The sequence below is a fragment of the Triticum dicoccoides genome, chromosome 7B (assembly GCF_002162155.2).
Source record: "Triticum dicoccoides isolate Atlit2015 ecotype Zavitan chromosome 7B, WEW_v2.0, whole genome shotgun sequence".
NCBI classification, from domain to species: domain Eukaryota; kingdom Viridiplantae; phylum Streptophyta; class Magnoliopsida; order Poales; family Poaceae; genus Triticum; species Triticum dicoccoides.
The window spans coordinates 635,684,685-635,698,358 of NC_041393.1; the positions used below are offsets into that span (position 1 = coordinate 635,684,685).

The 13,674-nt window shown below is 43.4% G+C and overlaps 1 protein-coding gene across 1 annotated transcript; it reads right to left on the reverse strand.

The window, feature by feature from the left end:
- Positions 1 to 765: 765 nt before the first annotated feature.
- LOC119339263 lies at positions 766 to 12,159 on the reverse strand. The gene is made up of 10 exons (XM_037611386.1): positions 11,905 to 12,159; positions 11,694 to 11,810; positions 7,532 to 8,077; positions 7,219 to 7,431; positions 6,213 to 6,253; positions 5,939 to 6,084; positions 2,489 to 2,543; positions 1,331 to 1,455; positions 1,188 to 1,252; positions 766 to 1,109 (listed from the first exon to the last, which is right to left on the reverse strand). The coding sequence occupies exons 1-9, from the start codon at positions 12,157 to 12,159 to the stop codon at positions 1,230 to 1,232; spliced, it is 1,521 nt and encodes a 506-aa protein (XP_037467283.1). The 3' UTR covers positions 766 to 1,109; positions 1,188 to 1,229.
- Between the last annotated feature and the right edge of the window lie 1,515 nt (positions 12,160 to 13,674).

Below are 13,674 nucleotides of genomic sequence, written 5' to 3' on the forward strand. Positions count from 1 at the left end.
AAATGTTCACCGTATGTTATGAAATTGTTCAACATATATAAAATTTGTTTGTTGCGTATTTAAAATTTGTTCATCGTACATTAAAAAATTGTTCGACACATACTACAAATGTTCATTTGTGTATTTGAAATTTTTTCAGTGTTTTTTTTTCCGAAAAAGGTTCACTGTCTTTAAAATTTTGTTCAACGTATATTATAAAACTGTTCATCATATAATATGTAATAGTTCACCTAGTATTATAAAAATGTTCATCACGTATTACAAAAATGTTCACCGTATGTTATGAAATTGTTCAGCATATATTTAAAAGTGTTCATTGCGTATTTAAAATTTGTTCACCGTACATTAAAAAATTGTTCGACACATACTACAAATGTTCATTTGTGTATATGAAATTTGTTCAGTGTTTGTTTCCAAAAAAGGTTCACTGTCTTTTAAATTTTGTTCAACGTATATTATAAAAAAAGATTTCTTTGGAAAAAAGGATTTTGCCGCCGGCTTACATACTTTAAGACTCGCGCCGCGCTAACACCGTTGTAGGTTGCTAGCTCGGTTGGCTTGGCACGCTAGAATCCTGAACTAGATCGGGATCGCGCCTTGGCGCAAGGGTGCCGGTCCAAATGTTGTGGTTAAGCACGTCATGTCCTCATTCACTTGTGATAAAAGCAAGGTATTATGGAGTTCAATATCAACATGAGCTTATAAGGCAGCATCAAGTTCAATGCATTCATAACTCATAAGACCACAAAAGATGACCACTCGACATTAAGTTCGGTACCAAAAGAGCGAATATTGGAGATAAAGTAATAAGAGCAGCAACATAATAAAGAAAGAACTACATAGCCATTGCTATTAAACATACTAATAAGTGGCTTTATTCAACCGCCTTGTGAATGAACTTCATAGGTGGCACTTCACATGAACTCCACCCGCCACTTTGACCCATTTAGCTGTTGTTGCAGGCTTTCAGTACGGCGCTGCTACTTATTTACAATGCTGTTATAAAACTTACGAGCAAACTATGGAGTTAATTACATTAGACAGATCGCATACACATTGATGCATCCTGATTGGAGATCCTTTTCCTGAGCAATCAATCATGTTGCATGCTGAAAAAACGTCAGCGCTTAATTAATATTGGTCATATAGTGTGTCTATGAATTGGAGCAAACTATTCATGAGTTCACCTTAGGAAGTTTATGGACAGTGAGTGATTGAAGACGAAGCGATCAATCAATGTCATACTGCCCCCCTGGAAAAACAACATCGCTCAGTTAATGTTGGTCATATAGTGTTCCTATGAATTGGAGCAAACTATGCATGAGCTTACATTTGGAAAGGTTATGGAAAATGATGGATTGAAGACGAAGACACAGATATGTGCTTTCCAAAGTGCTCAACAATTGGATTGAGAAATTCCATGAGACATTCCTTAGTGCATTTGACGGAGTAGTGCTGCAGCGAGGGATCAAACCGGTGTGGGTAAGCAGTTGCTTATATCTATATAGAATTTAGTTTAATTCGAACGTCTATCAATATTTGCATCAATTATATTAGCGCAGGATCAGAAATGTCTTCAACTCCCCCTATCCCAAAATAAGTGTTGTTGTTTTAGTTCAAATATAAACTAATGTAAACTAAAACCACGACACTTATTTTGGAAGGGAGGAAGTATTATTTATTACTCATACAATAGAGCTTACCATACTTGAGTGTCAACAATAAACATGATACTTGTGATCATGTGCATAGTCATGAATAGAAAACTATTCTAATACTCTACAATGCAAAACATCCTGTATCCAAATTATAGTGTGTTCTATGAGCCAATTATGGTAGACCTAGACAGAATAGAGCATAAAATTACTTAATTCGGGTCAAGTCATTCCTTCCTTTGTTTATGACTCTACCGGACAATCAATTAGATAAAATGAAGAGTCCTCATAGATAGAGCACAAAAACCGATCCATGTAACTAAATAATGAGAGTCCTACACTTCAAATGAGTTTGTTTGAGTAGAAGGCTCGACCGATATCATCTGGGGGTGAGACCTATATTTGTCAGCCAAAAGAAAGCTCAACTGAGATTGTAGCTTTCAATAACCAATGCTCTACCCATTCATTATAAATGGTAGGTGCATTTTGTTTATCCTCTTGATCAACAACTCAACTTAATATTGTTGATAAGGAAACAATTCATTATGAAACAACATGTAATTATAACCAACATAGCAAGAAGGGAATAAATTGTTCCTGTGTATCTATCTAGAAATTAACCTACTAATTCAGGAATCTTCCTAAGAGAGGAGCAACCCACTTAATTTTTAAAGCTAAGTTGATGAGTTGTGTGCAGATCACTTAAGGGGAAAGACTAAATGCATATTACTTTCCACAGGTGAGAGGGTGCGTACTACAAGAAGCACCAATTGCAGACAATCCATGTTCATGTCTCAAATAAAACACACAGCCAAGAGAAGCAATTAACTGACCTGATCAGAAGGACGAAAGATAGTGCCACCCCCTCTTCCACGACCAAGCACATCCCTATAAAAAATAGGAAATGCATCATTTTTATTATCCATTCTCACACATCCGTACAAAAATAAAGAAAATAAAGCCCTTGAGGGCAATCTGAATAGACTTGAGAATGACATAATATTAGAGAGAAGCAAATCACAAACGATGATGTTTATATAAAGCAGTTCTGACTTACCATCAATTTTGTAGCTCAAAGCTCGACACATCAAGTTTGGCAAAAAGGAATAGGTCAAAAGCTATGCAGTATGATCAAACAGCTTGCTCGATCGCTCAAGAGCGTACTTATATCAGCAATGGTCAATCATAGTTGCCCCGTATCAGAAATCTATTGAAAAAACATAGCAGACCAAATGCCTACCTGGACCATGTTTTATCAATAGACAAACTTCTGGTGGTAACCAAATGGTAGCAATTTTTGATAATTCAAATAGTTACTATGCCTAATATGCAAAGTTTGTCACTGTCTGGTGGTAGCCCTAGAATAACATGGACCCACAACTACAGAGCTCTAGTAGAAATCGATCTGCAACAGCGTGGCCAGCTTTGGCGAACTCCAGATTTATATAGATTTGTCGACTCATGCATGGCTGCCAAAATCGTTACTTTTTTAGATATTATGATCCCAAAGTCTCTAACTGCAGATATGACTTCTCTGCTCGACAGAGACTATCAATCATAAGCCTGAGATACAGCTCAACCAAATGATCAACCTGTCCTTCGCAGTTATGAAAAGCACTTCAATGAGCTAAGGTGCTGGCACAATATCCGAATCTTCCATATTTTTGGTCTGTCGTAACCTACAGAAATTTTGATATGCCACCGTAAGCTAAAATGAATCAAATCCACACTCACACACTGTGAGATTTGGGTAACAAACAAACATAGCAGATGAATGCAAAGGGTGCAACTCGAATGATAAATTATATGAACTAATTGACAGAATAATTGTTTTGCATATATTTCTTAAGTCCAATATCCCAAAAAATAGATAAGTTCAGCCTGTCAAGCAGATAAATTAATCTGGACAGGTAAGTTTAGCATCCCAAGTACAAAGTGAAAATCCATCCTACCACCCGGTGGTAGTTACCCCACATGTCTCATATACTACCATGTGGTACTATATATATATACTATTTTATTATTTTAAATATGTTCATGTACTATATCTAAGATATTTCAAAGCAAGTTACATGAAAAAATTGCATATGAGCCCATAGTTTTTGTTATATTTGTAAAATACGTACGGATTTGTAAGTAAAAATGAGCATACTCAAAAAATGGTACATACAACATACAAAACGCAAGTGGTGGTAACTACCACTGCTTGTAGGAAATATTTGTCCTATATATATATATATATATATATATATATATATATATATATATACATAAACACTATTCTAATCACGGGATCAAAATTTATGTATACCAAATCTTCCTGAACTGAATACTTACCGAACTTGGACCCTGAGATCACCGAGGTGCCAATTAGGTGTGATCTGTGACGGCAACAATTACTTCATGAGCCTCTCAATGAAAAAAACAATTACTTCATGACTATGGAGTACTGAATGGAGCACCAGTCTATGCCAAACTCAGACCAATTTCCAGAACCAAATACCTATGTGAGTGTGTTTCATCACAGTTTGCCTTGCCTAACCTGTAGTAGCATAGCATGGCAAGCATCACTGACCATCTCTCTGAATAAATTGGGTGCATAACGATGGACAGTCTGAAATCAAAAATATGAGCCTGGAAGAAGGACATGGGCCTCGTCCTGGCGCTGCAGTAGTGGGAACCGGGTGGCTGAGGCGGCAAACGTCCTGGGGCTGTGTAGTTGAACGGCCGGAGGTGGCAGGGGTGAACGTGTAGACTGCTGCGGCGGTTGGGCCCGACTGGGAGGAGGCTGCGTGGTGGCAGGGAGAGCCTCGCCGCCGCCAAGAACAAACAGAGCGACGCATGATGGACCTCCGCCGTGACGGATCCTGCCGCCAGCCTTCTTCCCTGTCACCATGACGGACCTCCATCGTGGACCGTGCTCCTCCCTTCCCCACCCCCCGTCTCCACCACTGCAGTAGATATCTCCAACCTCCCGTCAATGTCGCGGCGGCGGTTGGACGTGGGGTTGGCTGCGGCAGTGGGGGAAGAAACACGAAGGAGAGGTCAGCTGCAGCGGAAGGAATCGGTGGAGGGGGCCCCGACTGCAGCAGCAGGATCTGGCGACTGGGGCCATGGTCGGCGACCGCGCTGGTACGATTGGAGCGCCCCGTGGATGTCGACCGCGCCGGCGAGGCGGCGACTCCGGTGCCCGCGAGCGTGCGGGAGAGGAGGCGGTTTCTCCGGCGGCCGACGGCCGGCGGGCATGCGGGCGTGGTGGCGGCTCCGGTTGCTTGGTGGGGGTGGGGAGGAAGTTCGTGGCGTGGGGATGAAACCGGTCGGAGGGGTCTGATGGGCCGGCCAGGTTTCCCGTTTTGCGTTTTTGGAAGTTCGGGAACACCTCGTCGGGCCCTATATAGGCGCGCCATGATTCAAATAGTTATTCTAATCCTGGGATTAGAATAGTGTTACTCTCTCTCTCTCTCTCTCTCTCTCTCTCTCTCTCTATATATATATATATATATATATATATATATATATATATATATATATTTCACTGAGCCAAAAACTATCAAGTGGCATCCTAGACGGAAAGAAAAGACTGCAAAGCTAAATAAAACACAAACCCATAGAAAAACGAAGCAGAAGTATTTGTGTACATCCATTTTAGAGAACGAAGCAGAAGTATTTGTGCGCATCCATTTTAGAGAGGCAAATCAAATTTCCACACATCCATTGCCATGGAGACCAATTCTAGGCAGAAACAACATCTAGATCTCAATCCCATTGAGCTAAATAAACTAAAGGATCCACAAGCACTAAATTACACATGTGGGACAGTAAATAAACAAAAGAAGAACAATGAATGCAACATAGACAGAGCTCATATGTTATGATGAACCGCATCTCGCAAACAACATATCCACCCTAGCTACATGGCAGACTATAATAATTGGGCTGCACCAGGTGCGTGTCATTGCTTTGTTTGGTAGTCTCAGCAACACAACAAAAGCAAACAAGAAAACAAAAGGATTCAGTAAGCTGCTACTACGACCATGGACAAAAAATAGAAGCAAACAAATAAAGAAAGGAAAGGAACAGAAGCAATAATCCTAGGCCCTACCAGGAGGAAAAGGCACATATTTATACTCCAGTAAAAAAAAAAGCAAGGAACGAAATGATCAAAATTAAGTGCAAAGAGAGAATAACAGTCTTACTCTCTACCAGGAAAAAGACTAAAACAAAAGGCACTCACTGGCCAATATGCATATAGAGGAGCAGAGAGGAGGAGGAGAAGGGTCGACCTGCAGATCCGTGATGCCGCGGTAGGAAGACAACTCGCATGAAGAGGTGCAAGCAAAGAGAAGATATCACGGTGGGAGGCGCAGGCCTTCGGTTACCTTCACAAGAGCAGGGTAGCAGACTCGTGTCATCAGTGGTGGATCTCAGCCTGGATGAATTATCAAGCACCCAACATTTAAGATTCAACCTCGTGCAAAAAATGCTTTGATAATAGTCTGGTGGCAAGGAATATTTTTTACAAAAATTGCTTCGATATAGCCTATCTTGGAATCTTACCAGATGAGTGGAGATTCATGTATGTGGAACTTCATATACAGCTACACAATTAAAAGAATTGTCCATCAATCTGTCCTGCCACAAAAAATGTTCAATGTGGTGCTAAATATATGCATCACCAACAATATATAAATCTGCCAATTGTGAGCGACAAGCCAAGTATAAGGAAAAGGTTGACAATTGTAACCACCAAATGGATGCAAGCATTTCTAGCCATAAGGCAGGTGATAATTAGCAGGATACTTGAAATTATAAAAGGCTCAGGACATGAACTGATTTAGTTCCAACCTGCAGCTCAGTGATCCCCATCAAATTGATGGGGTGCTACCACACGAGGAACTCGAAGCAAGCGGGTACAACTAACAATAGGAAGTCGAGCGTAACAGCAAGCACTGAAGCAACTGAATTCAGCAGGCTTCAATCCACAACTGGTCTATACACCACACACGCACACCTACCAAAGCCAATCCAATCATTATAATACCCAGATCATCACAGCCTAAAAGACCTACAAGGGCACCTCGCAGGTTGAAAACTAACAAAATCGAGCGTGGAAACAACTGAATTAAGCGGGTTCAAGGACCGTAGAATTCATGGCACATCTGCAACTTACCAACATGTAACTTTTCTATCATGCAGTTGTCCCAAATAAATGTTTCCATGAACAATATAATTACACAAAGATGCAAAAATAAATAGGAAAGGAGGATATACCTCACTCCCCACTAAGCTGCCAAGATATGCCACACACTTGATAAAGGAAGATGCATTAGTATAGTCTATAATGTAATAATAGGAACAAAAATTCTTCCACATGACACAGAGCGATTCTATCAAATTCTCTTGCCACAGGACACAGAGTGATTCTGTCAAATTCTCTTGCCACAGGATACAGAGCGATTCTATCAAATTTGCAGCAATGAGAACCTCGCAAATCATTGATCGAATCCGGTATTGCAAATGCACATTCAGTCCAAAAAGACATTCAGTCCAAAAAGATATGTACCTCAGGTTCCCTGAGCGGATCGGCAAAGCCGTTGAGGTCCTGTGACTGAGCGTCGGCGGAGCAGCGCGCTCGGCGCTCCATGGTGCGCTCCTGCACCCTCAGCAGCGCCTCCATGCGGCTGAGAGTGACGGCGAGGTGCCTCCGCACCAGCCGGCCGCGCACCAGCGCCTGTAGCCGCTCGATCCTCCGCAGCGCCTTCAGTGACCGCCTCGCCTTATCAACCGCGCGCGAGACACACACATCATCAATTCATCGACACCAACACCGCATCGCATCAGATCAGAAAGCGTAGGAATTTTTGCACATTGGTTACCAGAAGGGCGCAGAAGGCGGCCTGGACGCGGACGGCGGCCCACTCCTGCCTGATCACGCGAAAGTCCGCCGGCGGCGCGCGCGCCACGGCCGCGACGACCGAGGCGGCGGATGACGAGGTCGAGGACGTCTCGTAGCCCCCGGGGCCATCCCTGGACCCGCTCCGCCACAACCGGCTCCCCTTCCGCCCCTTCCCCGACGCCGCGGACGATGATGGCGCCCTTCTGGAGATGCAAGAACGCGGCGGCGGACGACGAGGTCGAGGACGTCTCACAACCCCCGGCGTCGTCCCTGGATCCGCTCCGCCACAGCAGGCTCCACTTCCGCCCCTTCCCCGGCGCCGCGGATGACGACAGCGCCCTTCTGGAGATGCAAGACGGGGGTGAGGGGGCCGATGGGGAGGAGAAGAGGCTGGGAGGAGAGGATGGCTGGCGGCGGCGGCGTCTAGAGAGAGACGAGGGGGACGAATGAGAGCACAAAAGGATGTGCCGCCGCCTTCCCCCACCCCATAGCCGCACGAGCGAACCGCCACACGCCACGCACGCCCCTGGAAGCAAAAAGACCAAAATACCCTCGGCGGGGGCAGGATATAACGTGCGGTGGCACGGGATATTTTACCGCCGGTGCACGCGACTGGGCGGACGCGCCGGAGCCACAACCACGGTCGCTGACACGTGCGGCCCACCCGCGACGGGACCCACACGTCAGCGACGCCCGGTCGATTAAACAGAGTAAACAGGCAAACCGGGGAGGCATTAGAAACATTTACTATTCATTCCAGCAGTAGCCCATCCTTGATCCGACGGGCGAGGTCATTTCAGGGCTCGATCCGGCGGCTCTGATTCCATCAAGCGCGCAGATTCGACGGCCAGGGATCCAAATGGCTGAGGAGCCGGGATGATCCCTCTCATTCTTATTTCTCGATGAGGTCAGGAGTTCGATCCTTGCGTGCGCTTCTTTTTTTGATTTTTTTCGCTCCCGGGGGGAAGGGCAGGGCCAGCATACCCCTTGCGCGCCTCGCCTTACACTGGCCCGCAGGCATTTCCTATTTGGCGCCACAGGCGCCAGTTAACGTGCATTTTGTTAACCGGTGCTTGTGGCGTCCGTAAATGGGCCGGCCCATCTAGGCGCAGGTCGACCATTTTTTTGAAAATTCTGTGAACATTTTTGAGATTGATGAAATTTTTTGAATATTGATGAACGTTTTCTAAATTTAATGAACATTTTGTCTTGAAAATTGATGAACTATTTAATTTACTTATGAACTTTTTTTCAGTTCCATGAACTTTTTTTCAATTTCTATCAACTTTTTTCAAATTTGATGAACTTTTGCGAAATTGGATTAACTTTTTTTCAATTTGAATGAACTTTTTTCAAATTTTATGAACCTTTTTAAAGATATGAACGTATTTTTTCAAATGGACGAACTTTTTTTCTTTAAATCTGTAAACCTTTCTTCATTTCATATTTTTATTTTCGAAAAAAACTAAAAGAAATTAGGGCAGCACGCTAGTGGGCCGGCCCATGCTAGCAGCGCTCCAGGCGCCGGATCGTTAACGGGCGCCTGCAGCGCTGTATAGGAGCTCCCCGGCGGCAACACTCCAATCAACTTCTTTTTTCGATTTTTTTCGCTCGACCTGTGATATTTGGGCCGGCCCGTTTGCATGCCGCTTCAGCGAAGCCTCGATGAACAGACGCTGACGGACGGCGTATAGGAGCATCCGGGGGAAGGGCAGGGCCAACATACCCCCTGCGCGCCTCGCCTTACACCGGCCCGCAACACTCCAATCAACTTATGTTTCTTTTCAGCTTGGGGTCTTTCTTTTATGTTCTTTTAGATTCTTTTTCTGTCGGGCCTACTGTTGGTTGGGGCAATTTGGATGGGCCCAAGGTTTTGTTTTTTTCCTTTCGTTCCTTTTGTTTTTGCATTTTTTTTCTTTATTTGTTGTTGACTGCCTTTTGTAGTAAACCGGGCTGTTTGACCGCAAGGATTTAGGGGGGCTGGGGGTTGAAAGTATGGATTCTCTTAAAATGTGCAATAGTAGTAACATATACGGACTTTTTAAATGGGCATCTTTTGTGCATAATTCCTCACAAGATTATATGAAGGACGGATTGCCATTCTAGAATATATTTTCTGTTGCTAATTGACAATGCTTTCAGAAGTAAATGTTATTTAGGACATTAACTGTCAAGGTGACTCATCACTTAGTGAGAACCAACTATTTCACACTTTACCGAGGCATTGGTCTCGGTTGGTTGCAAGTGCATAATTTTAACGTTTATATAGTTGAATAAGAACAATATATGTACTTAGGATTGATCTTGTTTGCAGGAATTGGTAACAATGTATTACAATAATGCTTCCTCTACTCATCATTCCCTCCACTTGACCTGGAGAGTGGTTTCCAGCTTTAATTTCTTAGAGATTTATTAATGATAGTCCAAACATAGTAGCATATATTGATGAGATGTCACTATGACACAATACGCAAAGGCATAAGATCAAACTTTCTTCATGTTACATATTCTGATATACATTCCCAGAGAGTAGATATTTGGTTTACTTCTCTTGGCATTAGTTTGGAGAAAAAATGTGAAATTGAAACGATGCTTGTTTTAGTCATTGTCACTATTGTACTGAATTCTATAAAAATTGTGTTACGGTAGTATTAGCTCAAGATTGAGGAGATGAAATTTTATTTTGTCCCCTATTACACTTCAACTACCTAAGTTTTTATTAGATTGAGCATTGCTTGCTACTGAACACTGGTAAAGAAGTCCCAAGGCCGTTGTGCAAATAAGCAATTTATAGTGAATAATGCAGTCCAACTTGCAGCCTCATAACTTGCGGTATTACTACTGTGTTTTGTGCAGGTTTCAGCCTTCACTGTTTATGATGCTGAACTTAGTTGTAGGAAAAATTGCTGCTATTTGTGATCTATGGTATTTGCATGTAGTTGGCTGAACCAACCTTAGTTCAAAACTAGGACACTTATTTTGGATCAGAGGGACGAACCTTAGTTCAAAATTGCGACTCTTATTTTGGATCGGAAGGAGTATATATTACTCTAAACTCTGCATTTCCTTCTTCACTTTCAACAACACTTAATTGTACATTTTAAAGTATCTGGGTTCATGGCAAACTAGAGTTCATGGTTTAGCGAGACTCCTATTCATCACCTCAGTATTGCAATTTAATTGACTTCATAGTGGCTTTTCTTATTTGTTATTTTCAGATGTTTCAGGAAGACACAAATTTGTAGATAGAACATGGAAGATCTCCACTGTATATTCCACTAATATGACTAAGGCAATGGATCAGGATGGTGTTTCAAGGATTGAAATCAATTAGGATAGCTTAGATAAACAGATCAAATTTTATTTTCCTTGCACTGCATTTTGAATTTGGAATTAGGTTAGCTTAGATAAATAGATGCAGCCTTTTATTTATGTCCAATTTTCAAAGAATTTTATCCAAAAGGTAGAGTCATCATTGTCTAATTGTTAGAGAAAACGGTGGGGCAAGGTGCGCGTGTGATTCTATTTTCCATGATGCTCAACAGAATTCGGAAACACATCATACGAATGGACTTATTATTTTTAAAAGTCTTCTCTAATGAATGACAAACAACATAGATCGGGGTTCAGGAATCAAATTATCAGTTACACCAAGAGTTAGCAATGACCAAACTGACATGTAACAGACACACTATAAAAGATAGCCAACATCCAGTTAGGCATAGAACACCAAGACAGAAGTTACTAGCTTACTATGCAGAGTGAAAACTTTCTTGCACCACACACATTACCAATTTTCTTAGGATATGCCAAAATTAGATGACAGTTCCCCTTTGCAAGCCATTGCACAGTATTCAGCAAGGTGTGGTGCAGCTTCCTTGTGAGGTCATATAAACTTATCCACAAATACCTTCTCGCGCAACATGAATATGCTATAGTAATCCCGGTACTGACCTAGCAATCCATTTGCCTTAATGAACTTCATGACATAGTATCGGGGTCTGAGTCGGCTCTCCATGATATAACAGAGCATTATTCGATGGATAAGAAATGTACCCTAGTTCCAACCCCACCTCGGAGAGGAGGAATTGAGACCTTTTCTGCAGTTTTGACTTCCTTAGCACACTAGGATACTTACACACATTAATGCTCAGTTCGGCATCAGCCCACCTGAACGTCTTCTTCAGGTACTCCAGTTTGGTGGCTACCTTCTCCTCACCGAGAAACATGATAGCCTGCAGCGCGCTTGCCTGAACATCCTAGAGTCACACGACACACCTAATCTTTCAGCACATGAAACCATTGCCGGGATGCGCTCCGGGTTGGTGGTCAGTGTCCTCGACATAGGGATACACACTTAACAATATCGTAGTCACTTAGCCCGCACTCCCACGGGAACACGACATTGGGCTTGATCACCTTGCCGAGGTCCGACGAGATAAGGTAGGATCCACACCGAAGCGCCCGGAGGAAGTTGTCGAAGGAGCCAAAGAGGGCAGGTAGTACTGCATCTTGGAGACGATGGGCCAGGTCTGGAAGCAGCAGTGGGCAAAGCCAGACGAGATGAGCGATCTCAGGACCGACTTGGCAGCCCTCGTGTGCAGCCATGTTGTGCTCATCCCTGGCGCCTCCAGCATTGATGGGCGATGGGTGGAGGAGTCGCTGGTACTCCTTTGGGGTGAATAACCTTGGAGCGTATGGGTAAGAGCACGGGCAACAATGCCTTTGTTTGGAGGATGGCAGGCGGCACGCCGTGAAAGAGGACGGGTGGCACGGCAGGGGAAAAGAGGGATCGATAAATTGGAAATTGCTTCACACATGACAGTCTTCGCACGATCTAGAAATGATGCTTTGTCCCCAACAGTGCTCTTGAGAGCACGCTCATTGTTGGCGCTACCACGGCGGAATCGTGCAGGCGTCGGCCGTGCATGTGTCGTGGGCAGAGATTGCGAACGTTGAACGTGGGTGTGGCAGCGTAGTCATCTGTCACGGGAAATTGATAAACACACTCTTGGCTGATGTTAGTGTAATTTGGACATCTAGATGAAATTAAGTGGTTTTTATCGTGATGTTGTAATTGGTTGGGGATGTTATGTGTAGGTTAAGTGATACGTCTCCAACGTATCCACTTTTCCAAACACTTTTGCCCTTGTTTTGGACTCTAACTTGCACGATTTGAATGGAAGTAACCCGAACTGACGCTGTTTTCAGCAGAACTTCCATGGTGTTATTTTTGTGCAGAAATAAAAGTTCTCGGAATGACCTGGAAATCCACGGAGCAACTTTTTGAAATTAATAAAATATATTGGCGAAAGAATCAACGTCAGGGGGCTCACACCCTATCCATGAGGGTGCATGGCGCACCCCCTGCCTCGTGGCCCCCCTGGGACTCCACCGACCTCAACTCCAACTCCATATATTCACTTTCGAGGAGAAAAAAATCAAAGAGAAGGATTCATCGCGTTTTACGATACGGAGCCGTTGTCAAGCCCTGTTCTTCCTCAGGAGGGCTGGTCTGGAGTCCGTTCGGGGCTCTGGAGAGGGGAATCCATCACCATCGTCATCATCAACCATCCTTCATCACCAATTTCATGATGCTCACCGCCGTGTGTGAGTAATCCCGTCGTAGGCTTGCTGGACGGTGATGGGTTGGATGAGATTTACCATGTAATCAAGTAAGTTTTGTTAGGGTTTGGTCCCTAGTATCCATTATGTTCTAAGATTGATGTTGCTATGACTTTGCTATGCTTAATGCTTGTCACTAGTGCCCGAGTGCCATGATTTCAGATCTGAACCTATTATGTTTTCATGAATATATGTGAGTTCTTGATCCAATCTTGCAAGTCAAGAGTCACCTATTATGTGTTATGATCCGGCAACCCCAAAGTGACAATAATTGGGACCACTCTCGGTGATGACCATAGTTTGAGGAGTTCATGTATTCACTAAGTGTTAATGCTTTGGTCCGGTAGTCTATTAAAAGGAGGCCTTAATATCCCTTAGTTTCCAATAGGACCTCGCTGCCACGGGAGGGTAGGACAAAAGATGTCATGCAAGTTCTTTTCCATAAGCATGTATGCCTATATTCGGAATACATGCCTACATTACATTAATGAACTGGAG